The following is a 22,543-nucleotide window of genomic DNA, read 5'->3' as shown; positions in this document are numbered from 1 at the left end:
AAAGTCAAAGATTTCCCAGAGGAAATTTTTCTTTCTTTTCTCCTAGCTGAAGACTTTTGGTTCAGAGGAACTAAGAGAACTCAAAGGATGAGATTTCCAAGGGATTTTTTTTTTAAATTCTTTAAAACTTTAAAACAAAACAAACAGAAACCTTCCTAGCAAACCTTTAGAATGACAGGGAGAGACTTTTTAGGAAAATTGCTTCCAGGAAAAACATCCGAGACTTTTAGACCGGGTAAGGGTCCCCATGGTAAGTGTTATGGAACAGGGCTCTCAGTAGAAGGCCTGACAGACACACGGAGGGTGGGACGCTGGTCATTTGGCAGGGCAGTAAGTCCACTTATGAAGCCAGATGAATAAAAAAAATAGAGATTCATCAATTGGAGACGTTAGAAAATAACTGCTTTATGAGCTGTATGAAGAAAATGATCTTTATAACTTATTTGCTAGTCATCTAACAATAGATATACCTACTTGACTTTGAAAAACTATATATAGAAAATTCAAATACTCTAGATTTACAAAAACTGATCAACATGTAGTCTTTAGACACTAAAAGAAGTATGCATAATATAAATATTAATGATTAATGACTATAAACTCTTAAGGGTTATGTTTTGAAACAAACATGAAAACCATTAAGAAATTCTAAGCACAGTGGGATAAAACAAATGTTTTCAATTAGTTTTAACATCAAGACTGCTTGGATTTTAACAAAAAACAAAATTTGTTTTTTGATCTGAGATTTAATGACCAGAGGCTATTAATTAAGAAATATTAAAGACTTATATTAGATTATAAATATTTGGGCTATTTTTTCCTGAATGGTTTTCCTTTTAAGAAAGAACAAAATTTAGATTTTTTTCCTTAAACAATAAGCTTTGCTTTTAGTTTTTCCAATTCCCTCAGCTTTATGCACACACGCACAAAATACATTTTGCTGAGGCAAAACCTGAGCATTGCCAGGAAACTAGAAATCATTCATTTGAGATCTTAAGGGGGCCTAGAAAGAATTTGGTCTTTGTTTTTATTCCAATACAAGTGAGATCACAAGAGGTTGTAGAGTCATTCCAGAGATGGTATGGCTGGTAGCTGATCATCAGTAATGAGAGCCTTGGTTTCCACGAAGCAGGTGAGTCCAGTGAGTGGGCAACCTTCAGTGCCCAGTGCCTTTGCATTCAGTGTGCTCCTTAAGAAAGTGCCAGAAGGGACTCTCAGCAAGGAGAGTCCTGACCTCTACTAGGGGGTTCTGGGGGTCAGAAACCTGGGAGAGCCTGTCCAGTTGCTGCAGTTACTGAGAGTGCTCTTGCCCTGCTTAGGAAGGATTCAAAGTCTGCAAGAACAGCATCCTTCCAGGACTGGTCGTGTCATTCTACATCTCTATCCTCCATTGAAAAGGATTTTGTGGTCCATCTCCAGACCTGGGCTCCTAGCATGGCACCTCATTTGGGGACCAGCTCTGTCAAGGAAGGGGGCTCTACTTTTAGTCTGTCAACAGTCACTTTGTGGAATTTCCATTTTAGCAGATCTTAACTTGTATGCTGGACACCAAAGGAAAATACAGCCATGTGTGCAGTGCCAAAAGAAATTGTTTTAAAGATGATTTCCAAATGTGGAATAACTATTTAAAATTTTTATTTTATGATAGAACCTTCTATACATTTTCAAGTTTATGAAAACTGAGTTTCTGTAATAGTCTGTAATAGGCAAAAGTTCAAGCTTAAATTCCAAATACTTGATATCTGGTCATTAAATCTTACTGATTTCCATGATTTATAAATGACACCACAAATGCAACAACTAAGCAAAAGCAAAAGAAAGAAAAAGAATGCCCTCTGAATTTTATTCCAAATAAATAAAAATACATATAAACATACCCTCTGAATTATATCCCAAATAAATAAAAATACTGAATTCCTTTAAACAAACGTAAGAGCTTTATAATCCAAAGCAAGATGCACAAGGAAAGTGGGTTAAGAAGAGGTTGCAGTTTTGCAACAGGAAGTCTGGACAGCTCCTCCAGGCAGTAGCTGTGAAGGATTACCTGTGTCTCAGGAACTCGCGTCCACGTGTTCTTGAGACTTCTGCATCCAGGCCTATGTACAGAGTTATGCATTTTGCAAGCTCAAAGCACCTTACTCCCCATAAGCATGAACACATGCAATGACATTTCATCCTTTCATGTGCAAATCCTAAAATTCATGGTAATGTAAAAGTTAAAACCAGAAACCTGCCTACAGTTTGAAATGAAAGGATCAAAAATGTCAGACATTGCAGAGCACTGGTTCCTAACAGAGCTCTTTATTTGCTCGCTGCTCTTGACTCAGTTTTGTTTGTTACAAAATGCAGTCTTGACTCTTTATTTAAACAGTACTTAAACTAAACTGTTCATGCCATGCAAAAATAACATTTTATGCACTGTTTTTTTGGGGGGGATATGTGAGGGGTTTCCCATATTTTAGTTCACGGCATTATTAATCGCATTTTTAAGAAAGAAGTTTTTTTTTTATTGCTTTTATAACTAGTCACATGCTGGTCTCACGAGTGGGACAGTAACCCGTGTCTCCTGGGTTGGAATGAATTTCTGGGGCAAACAAGTGGTTCTCCATCTTGTACCCTTCTTGACTACTGTCCTTTTTGGCTTCACCCACAGCCTGGTAAATGTCTTGCCTACAGTTGTGGTCTGTGTTCTGAGGGGAGGAGGGGCTCACACAGCCCTCTTCTCTTAAAGGGTCTCTGGCATCGCCAGGCTTGTCTGATAAGCAGTTGGGGCTGGAGTCTGCTTGCTTGTCTGGTCTTGACCTTTGGAGGTCCAAGAAGTCTTCGTCATCTCCAGTGTCTATTTCCGTGAAGCTCCTTCTTTCTCTAGAAGAGAAAGGAAACAGTTTTTGCTTGGGAAATCGAGGGGAGAGCCCTCTGGAAGATCCCTGACATCGTGCTGAAGCATCAGCACCAAGCAAGGGTCTCTCTCCCTGGGGAAGGGCTTCTTCTAGAAGGATGGTACTGATGTGCTGAGGGGTGGTGAGCGGAAAGTCAGCTGTGGTTACTGGCAGTGGCCTGGCTGTGCTGGGTGGGGTCTGGGGTGCACTGCCTCTGTTTTCCTGAAAGTTCACTTTGAGGGATCTGGACTTGAGGGGGTTGCTCCCTTTCAGTGAGCTCTTAGGGCTGTCAGTGGCACTGTCAGGTTGCAAAGGACCATGGGAAGTCCCAGCGTCGAGGTTCACAGTTATATCAATTGGGGCATAATCCAGTGTAGCCTCCCTGACAACAGGCCCCTTATCTCTGTTCAGTGTTAGAAATGGAAGTGCCCTGACTCTTTGGTGCTCATCTGTTCCTGGGAGGTCAGTGGGGAACTTCATCTGCAAGTGAGAGGCAGAGGGGGGTGGCAGGGGGGATCTCTCGGTCTCTGTGAAGTCAGTGGCACAGCTGGTGAAGCTGTCAATGCTGGAGGTGCTCTTCATGTCCACGATGACCTCGGTCTGTGCCACCGCCAGCTGCTCCTGTGGGCAGACCACCTCTTCCATTTCTATCTCCTCCTCATACGCAGATGGCCTCTCGGGCTGTTCTTGGCAGTCCGGGGTTGGGTGGGGATGAGGCTGTGTCTTGGTGATTTCGTTGTAGAGCATCTCCAGTTTCTGGGCACTCAGATGCTGTGGGCTGGAGGAAGAAGTGTTGTTCAGCTGTTCGTGGGAGTCTTTCTGGCTAACCTCCTGGTACTTATTCTCGTAAGACTTATTGGAGCTTGTTTCCGACAGAGCCTTCCTGGCCCACTTCCACCGGCTTGGAGACAGGTGATTATCATCCACAGAGTCCTTGGTATTGGCTGACTCACCAGCCTTCTCCACAGCCACGTCTATCAGTTCCATACTTCGAGCAAAGGCATCTTTTAAGTTCATAGAAACAATGCTGCCATTCCTTTTGGCTCTTTCAAGAGCCTCCCTCCTTTTAATAGCTTTCTCCTGGCGTTTTTGCTCCTTGTAGAACTCAGAGAAATTGTTCACAATGATGGGTATAGGAAGGGCAATAACCAGGACTCCTGCAATACAGCAGAGGCCACCCACAATTTTCCCTAACAGTGTTTTAGGGTAAATGTCCCCATAGCCCACAGTGGTCATGGTGATGGTGGCCCACCAAAATGATGCAGGGATACTGGTGAATTTGGTAGCATCTTCATCTTTCTCAGCAAAAAACACCAAGCTGGAAAATATCATTATCCCCATAGCCAGAAATAATATTAACAAGCCCAACTCATTGTAACTCCGTCTGAGGGTGAAGCCCAGAGACTGCAGGCCAGTCGAGTGTCTGGCGAGCTTCAGGATCCTGAGGATGCGCATGATTCGGAAGATCTGGACCACGCGTCTCACATTCTGGAACTGCAGCACACTTTTGTTGGACTCGGTGAGAAAGATGGTGACATAATATGGTAAGATGGCCAGCAGGTCAATGACATTCAGTGGGCCTTTAAAGAATTTCCATTTATTCGGTGAGGACAGGAATCGTAAAAGGTACTCCATGGTAAACCAAGCGATGCACACAGCCTCTACATGTGCCAGCTTGCGGTTGTCGCTGGGTTGCCCAAATTCATCATTTTCCTGCAGCTCCGGAAGTGTGTTGAGAGACAGAGCGATGGTGGAGAGTACGATGAACAGGATAGACACGATGGCCAGGATCTGGAAAGGAGAAGGAGGTCCACATTAGCAAATCCACACATGCACTCGTGGTTCTCATAGAAACTATGATCTCAGTTATTCCAGAAAGGCTTTACGAAGGTCACTTTACAACCTAGAGTTCGCTAAGGAATACAAATACTTTATGAGTTAATTCTGCCTCACGCACATTTAGATTTTAGCAATTGACAAAACCTGAGTTCTCCGTACTTGCCACTCTCTGAGACATGTTTGTGTGGGTTACCATTTGGATGAAGACTCCATATAGTTGGCATACCTTCTTGGGGTTAGTGATCTCTTCTCTCTTAGCTAGCTGAACTTCTTCTTTGTTAACCACCTGGTTTGCATTTGCTTGAGTAAATTCTCTTACATGCTACATAAATCAGATAGGGAATCTCCAAGCTTTCTTCTACAGCTATGCACAGTAAAGCAGAACCCAAATGTGAAGAGGAGAGACTGGGCAGTACTCCTCGTGAGAACAAATACTTCCCAAGTGGCCAGCATTGGCTTGAGAAGCAGCTCGGGAGAGCCTTTGTCTGGAATGCAGATTTCTGGTTCATATCACTTGGGGGAGGAGGATCATGAGATAACTTCATTTCAGGAAGACAGTGTTCTTGAAGACTCTGAAGAACAGACAGAGATGCCATTGCAGGACAGACAGATGCTCCAGGCTAAGGAGAGGGCAGCACAAAGACATCAGAAAGAAGGAAGAAGAGGCTCTAGTGACTGAGTTTTGGAGTCTGTACTCCATGCTCTGACGTTGGCTTTGTCACTTACTGTGAGACCTTGGCCAGATTATTGAACCTTTCTGCGTCTTGTTTTATAAATATATTGAATGCTTGCAATGGTCATAGCTATTTCATGGTTGCTATAACAATTGCATAGTATGCAGACATTGCTAAGAAGATCAAAGATATATAGATTGGTGACTAAAGACTTCAGGGCAAAGGGGGATTTCCTGGTTCTAAGTTAGTACTCTAGATTTGTGGGAGTATATCAAGAAGATTAACGCTGGAGAGCAATGTAGGGGTGTACCTCTTTGCTTAGAAAAATCTGTACATTTGGATCATATATGCTAATATTCTGATCTGCCCCTTGAATCCCACCCCATGGCGCTGCCCTGCATCATGATGTAAAAGCCTCATTCTAAGGAAAAACTCCTCCCCTTCCTCTCTCTTCCCTTTTCTTCCACGAGGTGTACACCTTCTCTCTCCTCCTTTCTCTTTCTCTCTGTCTCTTTCTTTCTTATCTTTCTCTTCATCTCTCTATTATAATAAACTCTCCACATGGATGCAGCATCTGGGTTACGAATAACTGGCCACTGCCACTGCCACCATACCTTGTGGGACACCCTCGGGGGTCCCCCCATGCAATAATTCATAACAACATAGCTCTTGGTGGAGTAGAAAACACTCTTTGCCTAGTTTGGGTCAACTTGGTTTGGTCTGACCTTTATCTATGACCTTGCATGAATGAAAGTCCACCATGAAGAAGTAATCCCTTGAGCTGATGCCCTCTAAACTTGACAGGTGTTATTAGCAACAGGTTTTGTACCTAGCTCTGAGAAAAATCTATGAATCCTCTGACTGAATGGGGGGGGGAGGCTGAGATCCTGTCTTCACCCACCTTAGATTCCTGTCTCCACCTTCCTAGTGCTAGGATTAAAGGTGTGAGCCACCACCACCTGGCTCTGTTTCTCTTTTAGACGGTTCAATCTGGTGTAGCTCAGGGTAGCCTTGAACTCCTGATCTTCCTACTCCTTCCTCCCAAGTCCTGGGATTAAAGGTGTGTGCCACCACTGCCTGGCCTCTATGGTTAACTAGTGGCTAGCTCTGCCCTCTGGTCTCCAGGCAAGCTTTATTTGTCAGAACACAAACAAAATATCACACAACAGAAAAAAATAACCAGATAGTGACTGTTTTCCAAAAAGACTTAGCATCTAGCTAACATCTCAAAGCATAATGATTAGTCTTGAGGCCATAACTCCATACTTATTAGACTATGAAAAACTTAGTTTGTGTTAGGACTTCTGAATTCTTTCTCTTCTCTCTCTTTGTGTATACGTGTGTGTGTGTGTGTGTGTGTGTGTGTGTGTGTGTGTGTGTGTGAAGGTGCCCATTTGCTAAGGTGCATGTGTGGTGGTCAGAGGACAACCTCAGATGTCCATTCTCACCTTGCACCTTTCTTGAGATGGGTCTCTTGCTTTTCTCCTGTGTACACTGGACTGTCTGGCTGAGGATTCTGGGAGCCTCCTGTCTCCGCTGCCCATTTCCCTGTAGGAGTGCTGGGCTTGCAGATGCCTGTGTTGTCCATCCAGCCTCACACGGCTTCTGCAGATGTGAACTCAGGTCCTCATGCTTGCACACCGACTGCCTTTCCCCATCTCTATAGCCCGCACTTCCTTCCCTATGTGTTGTCCGTAAGCTCGTCTACTTTGGGGTTATCCTCCTCTTTCTTCCTTACTCTTCTGCTTCATTTATATCTTTTATTGTTTCTCTTCCTGTTCCTTTGTTCTCATTTGCCCTCTTCACTTGGTGTAAAGAGAACCCTCATGGCATAAGGCGTTTCAGAATGTCTTACGGGTACTAAATAAAGCTATGTTGTTCTTCAGCTCCAAGAATGGTCCTCTATTAGTAGATTTTGCCTTTTTGTCTTCCCCTAGAATCAGGTTATGCATTGTTTCTTGAGTATACTTCAGAATCTCCTATTAAGAAGGTGGGGCATAGCTGGGCGGCGGTGGTGGTGCACGCCTTTAATCCCAGCACTTGGGAGGCAGAGCCAGGCAAATCTCTGTGAGTTCGAGGCCAGCCTGGTCTACAGAGTGAGATCCAGGAAAGGCGCAAAGCTACACAGAGATACCCTGTCTCGAAAAACCAAAAAAAAAAAAAATAAAAAAATAAAACAAACAAACAAACAAATAAATAAAAAGGTGGGGCAGTTGACCTGCAGATATGGCTCAGTGGTTAAGAATATTTATGTTGTTGCCCAGAACCCAAGTTTGGTTCCCAGCTCTCATGTCAGGTGTTCACACCTGTCTATAACTCCAGTTCCAGCTGTGGATTCCCCTGGGGATTCTGTGGTTACTCCCCCACCAATACACACATGTACATAAATAAAAATAAATACAGAAGGGATGGGTGATGTCAAGGAAACGGTATCTTCCAAACACATGCATGATATCACAGAGAATGAGCAGCATGCACAGGGCCTGCACAGGTCTGAGCCACACGGGGTCCCCGAACTGAGAAGGGGAAGTGGACATGACGCCCATTCCTAACCAAGAAGCTCTCTCCAGTTGACAACCATTTGCAAAAGAATAACTAACCTCACGGGGTATATACACCACACTTAAGGGCTGCTCCCATGCCCAGAAGTAGAAGGCCAGCACAGCATGAATTCATTGGTGTTTTTTAAAATTAATTAATTACATACATATATGCATGTATGCCTGCAGGCAGACGAGGGCAACCGGTTCTCATTAAAAATGGCTGTGAGCCGTGAGCCGTTGGTTGCTGGGAATTGAACTCAGGACCTCTGGAAGAGCAGTCAGTGCTCTTAACCTCAGAGCCATCTCTCCAGCCCCTCATTGGTGTTTTTGTAGATTTTTTTTTGTCTTATATTGGTTTGTTTGGCATTTTTTATTCCACTGGAATCTTGTTTGTGTACTATAGTTTCGAATTTTGCCTTTTATGTTTATGTGTGTGTTTCTAGTATCTTTTGCTTTTTTTCTGGCTTGTTTTCTTTTCTTTTTTTTTCTTTTAAATTTATTTATTTATTATGTATACAGTGTTCTGTCTGCACATATCCCTGCAGGCCAGAAGAGGGCACCAGATCTCACCACAGATGGTTGTGAGCCACCATGTGGTTGCTGGGAATTGAACTCAGGACCTCTGGAAGAGCAGTCAGTGCTCTTAACCTCTGAGCCATCTCTCCAGCCCTTCTGGCTTGTTTTCTAAAGAGAGTAGGTGGGTAGGGGGTGATGAGAAGGGTCTTGGAGGAGAGGGGGAAGGGGAAACTGTGATCAAAATATAATGTATGAATTTTCAGTATAAATAAATATATTAATTAAATACTTGTTTTTTTTTTTTTTTTTTTTTCCCGAGACAGGGTTTCTCTGTGTAGCTTTGTGCCTTTCCTGGAACTCACTCTGTAGCCCAGGCTGGCCTTGAACTCATAGTGATCTGCCTGGCTCTCTTCCCAAGTGCTGGGATTAAAGGCATGCACAACCACCACCCGGCTTTTTTCTTTTCTTGTTTTTAATTAAATACTTTTTAAAAGATGGGCCAGTGAATCCCAGGAGGGCCAGTAGTTTCCATCTACCCTAAGAGACTTATGGAGGCTGAAGTAGAACCACCGTAACAATGTTTATTTAGATGAACCTGTGGATAACAGATGGCTTATTAGAGACAAGTTAGGAATGTTCACCTTGAATCTCTTCCTTCATTTCCAATGACAAGACAACACTAAGCTATTCTGTTTCTGAAGCCACTGGTCACCTCTTACCTGGCCTTTTGCTCTAACATAAGAAACCAGCTCTGTAGTTCCTGGAGGCTACACTCTTATTAACACACTTTTGACTGTTTTTCTTTGAAAGACAGTGCAGCGTCTCAGTAGGTAGCAGAGGCTGCCTTGAATTCGCTCTAAAGCCCAGGTTGGCTTCATACTTCTGAACTTCCTGCCTCTGACAGGCATGTGCCACCACATCCAGCTCTGGACATTTTAATATTGGGATTTCTTCTATCATTCATGTATAGATACCCATAATCTAGATTTCCACGTTGAATCTCTTCCATGACCATTTCTGAGGCCATTTACTGATGTTTGCCAGTTCAGGGGAAAAGAAGAAAAGCAGAAGAGCAAATGAACCCATCTGATTATTTTTAAACTCTTTTTAAAAGTATGGTACCAGGAACCAAGCCCAGGATCTCACACATGCTAGGCATGTGCTATACCACTGAGCCACACTCCAAGACCCTATCTTCCAACCTTTGGACCAAGAATAGTAAGTCTTCAGTTTTGACTTCATGGAGTTAGATTTGTAAGCCATTTTATTTCTTAACCTATTTTTAACCCCCAAATGATAATGATGTGTGATATTAATACAGTCTATAGTCTAGATGGTTGCAACCTTGTAAAGATGGCTCCATTTAAAACTGGGAAAGTCAGCAGACACATGAAATGGCCATGAGTACATTCTTGAAGAAAGGCAATTACTGTAGGAAAAAACCAAACACTGAAGCTCTTAGCAACCCCACGTGTATGTTAAGGAAACCAAAGGTACTAAAGTGAACTATTTTCTATTTCATGTTGAAATTCAATCTGTTAGAACCCATTTGGAGTTCCAGTTTGGAGGAATGGCTTATTTTAAATATCCTGTGAAACTTGGAGTTTTCTCAGAAGGACAGCTCCTCAGACAAATTACTCCATATATACCAAAAGTGCTTTTTGTGGCATAATAAACCAAACACAGGTTTATTATTTTTATTGGAGAGATTTTTAATATAGTAAATGTGAAAGTTTGCTCAGAGCTATATGATAAACTTCTAAACATGGGTATTTACACTAAGTACAATGGACCCTAATGACATGTGTATTGTTTTACTTACAGCCATGCGTAAGTTAAGACATCACTGACTTGGATTTTTAATCTGTTACCTTGAATTGGTCTCCAGACCTAGCAGAGCCAAACTGTTTCACCAGCGTTAGCAAGTAGACTTTTATTTGTACGTGGCAAAGGAAGTGCAAGCAATTAATTGCCCATGCAATGTTGGCCCACCCTCCTTGGAGATTTGAATTAGCTCAGTGCCAAGTCCCTTTCTCACTAACATACTAACTATGAACTAACATTCTATGTTCCACTTTAACATTTTTCTTATTCCAGTTGGGACTACAAACCAAACCAAAGACAAGTCCTAAGTGACCCTGACATTTGGTTCAATGGACAGAATTACATTTTGTTGCATAGGAAAAAAATTGAAAGAGAAGGCTTTGAAAAATATTGCACTGGGGATGTAGCAAGCATTCAGTTATGGGGAGCACACATTCTTTCTGGGCGACTCTTTTCTCTCTTGAATCAGCTGGGTGACTATTCCAGTCTTTGCTTTGACACAGGTACTGTAGTGTGATGTAGAGTAACAGACAGGGTTCCTATACTTCCATAAGGAGGCACTAAAAGTTGGCTGCATGGATTTCTGTTTGTTAGAGTATGCATGGCAGCCCAAACTTGCCTCAGTTACGTCAACTTGTTGGTGTTATTTGTAGATAATGGATGTGCTGTGGTGGAAAGAAATGCAGGGCAAGGAATTAAGACATGGGGTTCTGCTACATATGGAGACATCAAATGAGATGCCTCACCTGCTTCCGAGGATCATTGACTGGATCATGAAGAAAACACTTGGTAAAGCATAGTGTAGTGAGTGCAAGGAATGCTAACAAGCCTTCCACACCATTTTTCTGTTTGCTTTTGAGAACAGATCTGAGATATTCCAGGGTGACCTCAATCTAACTATGTAGCTGAAGATGATCTTGAACTTTTGTTCCTTCTGTCTAAGCTTCATAAGTGCTAGGATTATCGGTTTACTCTACCCTGCCTTGTGTATGTGTTGCTGGGGTTGGATGTCCTGTGTATGTTAGACCAAGTACTATACCAACTGAGTAACACCTCCCTCTTAAATATAATTCTAGACCTTTTTTTTTGTAGCCCTGGCCTCTGATTCCCAGTCCTAGTGCCTCTGCATTGCAGGTACTGGTATTACAGATGTGGACCACCATAACCAGCTTCCTATCCATATTTTCAACACTTTCAAGCATATTCTTTGACCTACGCAGTGATTTGTATCTCATTTTCCTTCTGACTAAGCCACCTATGTGGCAAGTATTTATGGTTTGGCAGAGGTTGCTTCTGGTGCCTCAGGTCTTAGAAATGCGGATAGTTGTGTAGCCTGCTTTTCACACGTGTTCACGTGCTGTGTAGTCACTGCTCTTCAGCCTGCCACACAAACAGGCAGACCTTCTGCGCTTCACGTGGAATGCTCCACTTGTACTGCCTCTCTCTTCCCCAACCCTGCCTTTCCTGGCATAAGCACATGTCGTCAGGAGGCGAGTGAAGTAGGTTAAATGCTCTGAACTGCTGCACACTACTCTGACTTTATGTTCCCCGTAGGCCATAGTCTATGCTTTGAATGAGCTATGGAAAACAATGTGGAGAAGAATGACATAATTTTCAGGGCAGGGATAAGTTGCTTAAAATGACAGGAAGGAAGAGGGCTGCAAAAAGCATTCTTAGAAGCATGAATAATTTTCTACTTTCAGAACACGGATGTTCTGGGCCTATCAGCCAAATGCCAACCCACTTGTTGAAGGGAGAGGCAAGGATTTGGTACGAATATCATGATTTCCATGCACCCATCTCCTGCATCTACTCCCCAAATGACTACTGGGAACAGCTGAGCGAAAAGTAAGCACTTTGATTCCCATTGAAGGAAGAGTCACGTGGTTGCTTTCAGTTCCAGCCTTTCATTTTCTTTGAACCACATGGTGTCCACCTTTCTACTGGCTAACTGCCCCTTCTTCTAATGCTCCCTTGGCTCTCCCAGAACAGAAGAGGCTCCAACCTTAAGTTCTCTCAGCCGACTTTCACAGACAGGGAAGACTTCTTATGCTCCAACACCACATGACTATGTGAAAAGAACAAACATCACAATAAAGTTCAATTGCTTGCAAGGTTATGATGGCCCTGGTGATTATGTGACCCCAGAATTCAATTTTCTTGCAGTTTGGATGCTGATTGAATGAAAGATTGCCCATGTACACAATGCTTTCTGTATGGGGAGAGGAGGGGTGTGAGGAGGAGCCCTTTTAGACTGCTTCTCATTTTCACACACAAACCTAATTTTTTTGAGGAGACTTTGGATATTTTATGATCAAAGACACTGTTTTGCTATTTTGCTGGTGTCTTTAGAAATAAGCGTAGTTTCATCATCCATGATGTATTTCTGTATCCGAAAAGATTAGATTTTAGGAACTGAGTCATTAGGTGAAGGCTAACAAATGGAATGCCATATTATTCTTAGGATCTCTACAAACACAGGAACGATAGTGAGCTGGAGATGACTTGAGCCTTACACTTATTCCCATGCTCAGGCAGTGCCTGTAACTGCTTCTCGGGGAAGTCTTTAGGAGCCCAAGAGTGAAAATGGAGACCAGCCAAGCCTGGCAGAACACAGACATCTCCTCTGCCAGCTCTTCAGGAGCAGAGTCATGGGTCCTTTCTGTTGCCTGCTGGTCTCCATGAATATTTAACTAATTAAGTTTGCTCGCTTTTGTTGCCCCACCGGAGCAGAACCCAGAGAATTGCATGTATTCGGCAAGCCCTCTGCTACTGGACCACCCCACAGTCCCCATGAAGGTTAGATCCTCTGTAGCTAGAGTTTTCCTGCCTGGCCCACAGTCAGGACAAATCTTTATCACCCTCCAGTCCCACAGCTGCTCAGACCCAACCAAGTAAACAAAGAGACTTATATTGCTTACAAACTGTATGGTTGTGGCAGGTTTCTTGCTAACTGTTCTTATATCTTAAATTAATCCATTTCTATAAATCTATACCTTGCCACGTGGCTCATGGCTTACTGGCATCTTCACATGGTGCTTGTTATGGCGGTGGCTGGCAGTGTCTCCTTTCCTCTTAGCCTTCTACTTCCCAGAATTCTCCTCTCTCCTTGTCCCGCCTATGCTTCCTACCTGGCCACTGGCCAATCAGTGTTTTATTTATACAGAATGATATCCCCTTCAGCACAGGAATGACAGGGTGTGGGAAAGATGCATGAAGAGGTCCAGGGGCACACATCCTTCCAATGGGTTTTTATCAAGCTCAACTGCTTAGAAATTGTACATTATAAAAGTCAAGCTGGAAGAAAAATGGGAAAACCAAAGAAACAAAGATTGAGGGAGTGTAATCAGTGGCGGGCAGTAGGCAGGGCTGGGAGTAATATATGACTGAGGACCAAAAGCTTGAGTTTGAACCCTGCTTCTGACATACTGTGTTCTCTCTCTGACCCTGGATGTCAGAAGCAGCTTTTCTGAGAGTCAGTAGTCTCATGTAGAGATGGCAGAAAATAAAATTCTTGCTTTGTTTACCTAGACAATCTTGTCTTGTGTACAAATAAACAAAGTGCATGTTAGATTTTTGTAAGTTGTAAAGCACTAACACTATTCATTATTATCCTTATTTGAGAAATTCCAAAACCATATCTCAATTCCTGCTGAGCCAAAAGAAGAATCTAGTTCTTTATTCTGTCCCTATTCTGAACGCCTAGATGCCCCTTGCCCCAGTATCCTACAAAGGACCATGTTCAAGTGCATGGCATAATTAGGAAAGCCAGAAAAATGGCAGGTTCTTGGATGTTTGGTGCCAATGAACAAGACTCCCTGAAACTGGGCTTTTCCTAACAACTGCAAAGCTTCTTACACGACCCTTTCAACCAGTTGCCTAGCCAGTTCAGAAGTTGGGGGAAGACATCCCTTTGAATATTTACATGGAGAATTAGTTTTCTGTGTTCACTGTAAACAAGAGGGCCATGAACATTTTCTGGACTGACTTGAACTTGCAAAATCTTCTTTTGTGGCCTTACTTATACTTGAAGAGCTTTTTTTTTTTTTTTTTTTTTTTTTTTTTTTTTTTTTTTTTTTTTTTTCCAGAGCAGCCAGATTTAAGAGATAAAAATACAGAACATTTTAGTTGTATTTAAATCAAATGTTTATCTGGAATGCACTGAAAATGCATTTGATGTTTGGATGAAATTTACAAAAGTAGTCTGTGTTTGACCAGGCATGCTGACCTGGCAATGATCTCTGCTCCAAGATGTCTATGCAGATTTACTTTTTGATTATGTGTACGCATGCACCTCTGTGTGGGGGTTCGTGCATATGTGTGCAGGTGTCTGAGGAAGCCGGAATAGGAAATCAGATCCCCTAGAGCTGGAGGGACAGGCAGGCATGAGCCACCTGACATGGTTGCTAGGAATTCAACTTGGATCCTCTTCAAGAGCTGAGACATCTCTCCAGCTCCCGACCAGATGGTTTTGCTCTCAGGCATCCAGAGATGGAAGTGAGAGAGAGTCTTGCAGATGAACAGCGGCTGGGATGCGGGTGTGTAATGGGGGCTTTCTGTGGCAAGCCACAGCAAACTCACACTCCGTGGAGCCTTGTTTCTGCCCTCAGTAGATTCTTCCCTAAGTTGTCTCTTACCTCCCCCTCTTCAGCTCAAGTTAGCCCAAGTATTATGCATTTTCCCTTACATCCATACAACCTTACAGCTCGCTGGAACAGTCATTTGACAAGTTCATAGGAGATCATTTTGTTTCTCAAGCAAGGTTTTAGGCTTATGGCAAATACTACAGATCTTCTGTGGAAGTTCTTCCAGTATCTAACAGAGCAGGCACTTTGAATGTACTTTCAATAAAGTAGTCAGCCCCCACTCCCGACTCTATCTTCCATTAAAAGAAAGAGAGATCCACAGAGCTGGAGAAAATGAGAATGGACCCTTGAAGAAATTAAGGATTTTCTAACCAGGAATGGTATGAACACCTGTAGTTCTAGAACTCAAAAGCTGAAGTAGTAGGGTCATGCAACATAGCAACACTTTGTATTAAAAAATAAATAAATAATGGAAGAAAGCGAGTATTTTCTAACTATGAGAGAATATAGCAGAGGTTTTGTCGTTTTAGCTGGCTTCTTCATAATCCAAAGTCAGCCTAAAAATCTTGAACTGCTTTTAATCATTTTCTTCCTTAAAAAGAAATGTCTGTTTGAAATGGTCCACTTTGAGATAACAGAGCAGTGTTACAAGTTCAACAACATAATCCTTTCTAGTTTTAAGAGCTATACTTTTTATTAATCCCTTTCTTCTTCCATTACACTGAGGAGATAGCCTTTCCTATTTTAAAATCCTTTTTCTTTAGGAAGCCTGTTCTTGAATTGATATTGGCTTTGGATGTCACCTTCACAGAAGGGTACATTTGCTTAAAGAAAAGCTCTGTATTCATTCCATACCACATTTTTATAAGTTTGCATGTGATTTTACCAGTTCACACACAGTGAGAGTAACATGTATAGATCTGTATGATTCAGGCTTGTGCCAAAGACATTAAGCCACTGAGAATAATGAATGATACAGGTTATGGTTAAAAATATATTTGCATATAGACATTTTATTTTACCTTTAACAGTATTTTTTAATTCTTAGAGAGTTTTATACAATATATTTTAAACACACTCACCCCCAGCTCCTCCCATAACCACGCTGTCTACCCTTCTCTCCCTTCAAACTCAACTTTGAGTTTTCCTTTTCCCTCATCCAGTCAAGTTTGTGTTGGCCAACTAATCTTAGCAGTGGGGCCTGCCCGACTTGTGGTTGTCTTACCAGGGGTCACCTCATTACAGAAAACCAACTCCTTGTCTCATAACACTTACACACATATTTTGATATATCTATATGTCAATTATTATCCCATGTGAGCAAAAGTAAGGCCCCACAAAAAGTATTGAAAAACATGTAAAAGTAAGAAATAAAGAATTCTGCATATTCTATTGAAGAAATACATATTTGTAAGGATAATTTGTTAAAATATCGTGTGATTATACAACATCTCAGACACCTGAATATTTAGGACAAAAACAAGACAATAAACAGAAGCTTTCTTTACTTTTCTCATTATTACCAGCTTTCCAGTTCTTTTAAAAGATAGTTCATGGAAACTTAAGGAACAAAAACAGAATTTTGAATGTGTTTTATTTTCCAACAGGAAGATTGGGCATTTCTGCCCATTTACATTTCTATCCAGATTTTGTAATATTGTTCCTTTTTGTGTTGGAATGATGTTTGCTTTGACCTAAGTACTAGTCCAGTCACAAGTAATTTTGAGAGGAAAGCCTTGAAGGACAGAAAGGTAGAGATTTCTATTCAGAAAGGAAAGTAGGTCCAAGGCAGGCTGGGAGGAGAGGGCAATGGCTTTGAGGCTTTCCAAACTAGAGCTTGCTCAGAAAACACTGTGACTGGAGGAGTCCCTAAGGAGCATGGTGCGGAGGTGAATTCGTGGCTGCTACATACACGGGTATAGACTGTGCACTGCATAACTGAGAGGCTGCCAGTCCAGATAGTCTAGTGTGAAGGATCCCTCCCTCATTTGTGCAACATAAGCTATGAAAGCCTTGGGGAACAGAAAGTTCCCCGGGTGCGCTCCCGGGAGGTCAGGCAGATTGTAAAGGGCACATGATGTAGAGAATGCAAGTGTGCTGAGCTTCCGTCTGTAGACCGCTCTCTCTGGCTCAGCACCAGTAGATCAGCAACACGGTGTGAGCTGTGCTAAGTTGTTGGCAATATGAGTTCCCAGGCCCTATTTAGTTATTAGGGAATAAAACTGGGGAGACCCTCAGAAGTCTGTTTTCATTCGTTTTTGCTGCTCAGCCCAGTGATGCTGCTGCCTACCAAAGCTTGGGGATGCCCTTTGTAAGGATTAAATGCCACAAAAAGATTTCAAAGAAGGCAGTGGCATCTAGATTTGCAGGGTGAACAGATCAATGGCTGCAATACACGAGACAGGTCGGGGACGCAAATGAGCCCAGAGAGCAATTTCTACGGCAGCTGGACTGTGGGCAGATTATGAGACCATTTCTCTGAGACATCTCACTTTTATTTGTTACAGGGTTGGAGGACCCCGGGGCTCTCCAGCTACTCACTAAGTTTACCAGGGAGACTAAGCAGCTCTGACAGGAGCTTCATCATCTTCATCTTCATCATCTTACCGGACTAGAAGACAGAGTCATCCTTGGCGTTAACCATGACTCATCTTAAAAAATGTTTCTTCATAGTAAGAAACTAGTTTCCTCAGAACTTCAGGCTTTGTAAAGGGAACTGTTTTCAGGTAGAGTTAAACAGTTCATTGGACACATGAATAAAATTTGAAATGCATACTGTGTTATTTACCAGAACTGTTTCCTTAGATAATATGTTATCTTAAGTGTATATGCTCAAGTCACACAGGGCAAAGACTAGTTTCAGGACCGATTTATACTTGCCCTTCCCTGAAAGCATGCTCGTTTGTTGAATGACTTCTTATCCATTCTGACTTTTAGTTTCTGCAAGGAAGTCTTCTAAATTTCCAGAATTAAAGTGCCATTAAAATCTGGCTTTGTTCCTGGGGTACCTTCTCACTCTCATCAGCTCATCAATCACCATTAGCAGAGGACTGCAAGCATTTATTCCTTCCATTATCCCCATAGCTCATGACTGTGTCCCAGCAGCTCCACAGAAAGAAAAAAAAAAAATGCTGTAATGCAATCATCTTTCCTTTTAATAAATCTCCGCGGCAAACGTCTTCTGAAAAGTACTTCTGGGGTCAACATCATTAAGACCACATTATGGAATGCCAGCAAACAAGACAAGCGGGGGCCATGGTGAAACTGAACGGCTCTACCAAGGGAGGAGCTAGATGGGAGCCAAACCCAGTTGGGCCTACAGGAACCTAGCCTGACTCACTGTCTAATAGGGAGGCTACTGTGTGGTCTCCTGGTCCCAGAAGAGCTGTATTTCGTGAAAGTTCTTTCTTTCTTTCTTTCTTTCTTTCTTTCTTTCTTTCTTTCTTTCTTTCTTTCTTTCTTTCTTTCTTTCTTTCTTTCTTTTTTTTTTACTTCTGATGCAAGAATAACAGATGTTCTTCCAAGCATGAGAGTGAATATAAGAAACAAAGGCTTTTCACTGAGATCTGTTTGACTTGCTTCAGCAGCCACAATCGGAGACCCACGATCAGAACAGGCTCTAGCACTTCTGGATTTAGTGCGTCTGGGTTTCCTACTTAGGCTCAGGAAGTGTTTGTTGGATAGAGAGATTGCACTACTGTCTTAGGTGGACAATGTCTGCAGTCACGGAGATTCATCCTAAGCATAGAGTCACCCCTAGATTCCCTTCTGAGGACTACCGAAGACCTTGCCATTTAGAATATATATTTTAAAAACATTTTTATCATAGAATGAAATACTACATAAAAAGAGAATTTTTTCCTTTTTCTTATTTATGTATTTAGTCATAGTATTTTCGTGTGTGCAGATGCATTTGTGGTTTGTGTGAAGCCCCAAGGTCATCTTTGGGTTATTGTCCATCTTGCTTCTGGGATCAAGGTCTTTCACTGGTCTGGAACTCACCAGTGAGTCTAGGCTGGTTGGCCACCTAGTCACATGGATCTCCTTCCTCAGCACTGAGGTTACAAGTCACACCCAGCACACCCGGCTTCTCTCTGTGGGTTCTGGGCCTGAAACTCAGGCTGCTGGGCTGGCAAGGCAAGTGCTTTACCAGTTCACCACTCCCATCCCCTGCCCCAGCCAGCATAAAACAGCCTCTGGAAATACCTTTAAATTCTATTTGTAAACCTAGACTTTAAAATAGAAGCCACAGTAGCATCTTAAATCTCAAGACTCTAGATAGTAAGGTAGGTTTGTTAAAACAGATCTCAAATGGCTCTTCCCATTCACATCTTCCTACTGAAAGTTTTCTGAATCACTTTTTTTGGGTGTGGTTTTTGAACTAACTGCATCACCACCAGCAGGCTTCACCCCAAGCTCCCTGTTTTTAAAAAAGTCTGAAGACTGGACCTAAGGCCCATGTCAGGCAAACACTACACCACTGAGCTGTAAACCCAACCTAGAACCCAAATTTTATTCTGCTTATTTATTTTGAAACAGAGTCTGGCCTTGAATTTGTGACCATCTTGACTCAGTCTTCCATGCTGGGATTGCCGGTATATGCTACCACACCTGGTGCAGAACTTGCTTTTTAACAGGATTCCCAAGGAGTTCATATGTGCACTTAAATTTGAGGGACTCTCCCTTTTGATGTGGGTGTATGTGTGTGTGTGTGTGTGTGTGTGTGTGTGTGCGCGCGCGCGCGCGTCACTTGAGAAAAAACTCAGAAGGCAGGGGGGCATCGATCCTTGTAGCATGTGTGCCTAGCATGTGTGAGGCCCCAGGTTGTATTCCCATGAGAAGAAGGAAAGAAAGCGAGATCCAAGACAGAGTTCGAGGTTCTTTCATACATTTTTTAAATGAGTTAATTTCAGTTCTGTGGTCAAGGGTGTGCTATTCAGCCTGTGGCCTTCTTTAGACTGTTCAGACGGTGGGTGAGGAGACTGGATCCACAGTCGGACAGCAGAGCCTGGACAGGAAGTCGCCCGATGAAGCTGTGAAAGCCCCAAGTCTTACCTTCCAGGGACCCACTTTCTCTAGTGAGGTTTGACTTTCTAAGGGTCACACAAATTTCTGAAAGAATCCCACCCACTGGATACCGGGTGTTCCAATACATGGCTTTTGAGAGGACATTCCTCGTTCAAACCACTGTGGATGTCCGGACTGACAGCAGCCGTTAGAAGCTGGGAGGAGTCTAGGAAGGCTCCTTTCTAGTACCTTTAGCCTGGGAGGACAGAACCCAGTTCTTTTGGTTGTCTTCACCAAGGCCGTCTGTGGTAATCTGGTATTGTCGCTGAGGACATGAATGCAACCAGGTTGTTTAGTCAATTAGAGATCTAATCTTTAATGAGCAATAGTGCTGGGAACACCCAGAGAGCTCTTAAGTGTGTTTACTGCAAAAGCAGTTTTACTATCCTTTGAAAAGGAGGGCTAGACTCCTAGTCAACAGGAAAGCCAGTTTAATTGGGGGACACTAAGCTGTATTGACTGTTGTGTGTAAATAGCTAGGCTTTGTGTCCTAAGAGGCACCTCAGAACCAGCTGGGACAGAGGAGGCCAGACACTGTGAAAGAGTCACATGCACCAGCAGGATTCCGGGATCCGGGTGGGGAGGGGTGGGGTGGGGAGGGTAGGGGATAAGGAAATACTACCAATAACAACTTGAAAGCAAAGTTAGCAGCAAGAAATTCCTCTGATACTAAGAAATGGGAAAACCACCTCTGCTTCCTTAAGAGCTCTTCCTATCCTTTACTGGCCACCAACCCCAACCCCCGCCACACACATTTAAATCTTGACTCTGCATGTGAGGGAAACCATACACTATCTTCTGAGTCTGACTTAATTTGCTGCAACTACTGACCCAGGGTTCCATCTATTTCCCTGCAAATGTCCTGACTTCATTTTCATTAAGACTGAAAAATTTCAATGTATCACGATTTCTTGAGCCATTCATCTGCTGATGGACATGTAGGCTGGTTCCATTTCTGGCTATTGTGATTAGTGCTGCAATCAACATGGATGTGCAAGTGTCCCTAGAGTCCGTGGGTGGAAACTCAGGAGGTCTAGGCTTAGCTCATGTGGTAGTTCTACTTCTAGCTTCTTGATGAGCCCCCATCCCGAGTTTGACAGACGCTGTGCCGTTCCACCAGCAGCAAATAGGGGTCCCTCTTTCCCACCCCCGACAATTATTTGTTGTCATTTGTCTTTTTTTTTCTTTTTTGATTTTTTGAGACAGGGTTTCTCTGTGTAGCTTTGGAGGGTGTGCTGGAACTCACTTTGTAGACCAGGCTGGCCTCAAACTCACAGAGATCCACCTGGCTCTGCCTCCCGCGTGCTGGGGTTAAAAGCATGCGCCACCGCCACCCAGCGTCCTTTGTCTTCTTAATGATAAACATTCTTACTGGGGTGAGATGGAATCTCAAAGTAGTTTTAATTTGATGGGTAAGAATGCTGAACACTTAAAAAAAATATTTATTGGCCATTTGTATCTTTTCTGTTGAGAAGTATCTCTCTATTCAGTCCGATAGCACTTTTATTGATTGAATTGGATAATTAAATTGTTTAATTTTGTAAGTCTTTATGTATTCAAGATACTAATCTGTCTGATATGTAGCTGGCAAAGATTGTGGTGGTTTATAGGTTAAAGGTGCTGAGGAATTATTATGCTATTGTCCAGATAAATAGATCTTAGACCAAAATACCTGAAATGTGCCCTGTTCTTACATATTTTCTATTAAGCCCCCAGTAAGAGCAGATCCTGCCAAAACATGGCAGTGGTTGTCTATGGATGAACAGCACTTGTTTTTAAACAGTGAGTAACAATCCATTGGTGATCTCAAATCATTTTGAGTCTCATAGTCAGTATCTCTGTAAGAATGAGATGAAATAGTTGACCCTGGGACAGAAAGTGTCAGGGAGGACAAGTTATGTGCTGTAAAATATTTGTTCATGTTTATGCATGTGTTGGGCACAATGTTACTAATACTACTACTAATTGTCGTTCCCTAAAAACAATACAGGCATTTGTCACAGCCGTTCATTGCCTACCTGAACTAGATGGTAAGGCACTTACGGAAGACACCACATGCTTTTGTCATAGGACATAGAAAGAGTAAGCCCGGACTGGGACAGAAGTTTTCATGGCACCTAGAGGATGCTATGTCCCCATCCCCAAGCACCTCTGGGCAGTTAATGGTAGTTATGGGGAGGGGTTCACAAGGTCCCTCTCCTCTCTGTGGATCTCTCGGCAGTTGTCATTAGGGGAGGAAAAGACATTCTCTTCAGTGATGTAGCTTCTGGTAAGGTGGCCAGGCTCCAGTAAATAATCCCTCACCCAATCACCTGGGGGAGAATTGCCATCCACAGTCTCATTCAGCTGTGGATCTGCATGCTGCACAACTGACCGACTGGGCTAGAAGCTCCAACCAGTGTCATAGTGGCAAGTCAGTAATGGGGTAAGCAACCACTTTGATTAGATTTGGGGCCCATTCCACAGGAAGGAACCCATACCTGGTACTGTAAACCTTGTCAAAAGCCCGTGGTTGGGTGGGTCATAAGCCATAGAGAGGAAGTTACTGCTATCGTTTAGCCAAATAAACACTGTGTGCTCATCAATTTTCCATTTAACTAACCTTGTTGATACCC

At 42.8% G+C, this 22,543-nt stretch overlaps 1 protein-coding gene across 1 annotated transcript in view; it reads right to left on the bottom strand.

The window, feature by feature from the left end:
* Window positions 1-661: 661 nt before the first annotated feature.
* The window catches only part of Kcnb2 (potassium voltage-gated channel subfamily B member 2), a 413,948-nt gene continuing 392,066 nt past the window's right edge, over window positions 662-22,543 (bottom strand). Inside the window, exon 3 of the mRNA XM_028864611.2 lies at window positions 662-4,670. Within this exon, the coding sequence (XP_028720444.1) occupies window positions 2,526-4,670 (2,145 nt within the window). The 3' untranslated portion in view covers window positions 662-2,525. The remainder of the gene's footprint in view (window positions 4,671-22,543) is intronic.

This window comes from Peromyscus leucopus, chromosome 5, assembly GCF_004664715.2.
Source record: "Peromyscus leucopus breed LL Stock chromosome 5, UCI_PerLeu_2.1, whole genome shotgun sequence".
NCBI classification, from domain to species: Eukaryota; Metazoa; Chordata; class Mammalia; order Rodentia; family Cricetidae; genus Peromyscus; species Peromyscus leucopus.
This window is presented reverse-complemented; position numbering and strand designations above follow the sequence as displayed.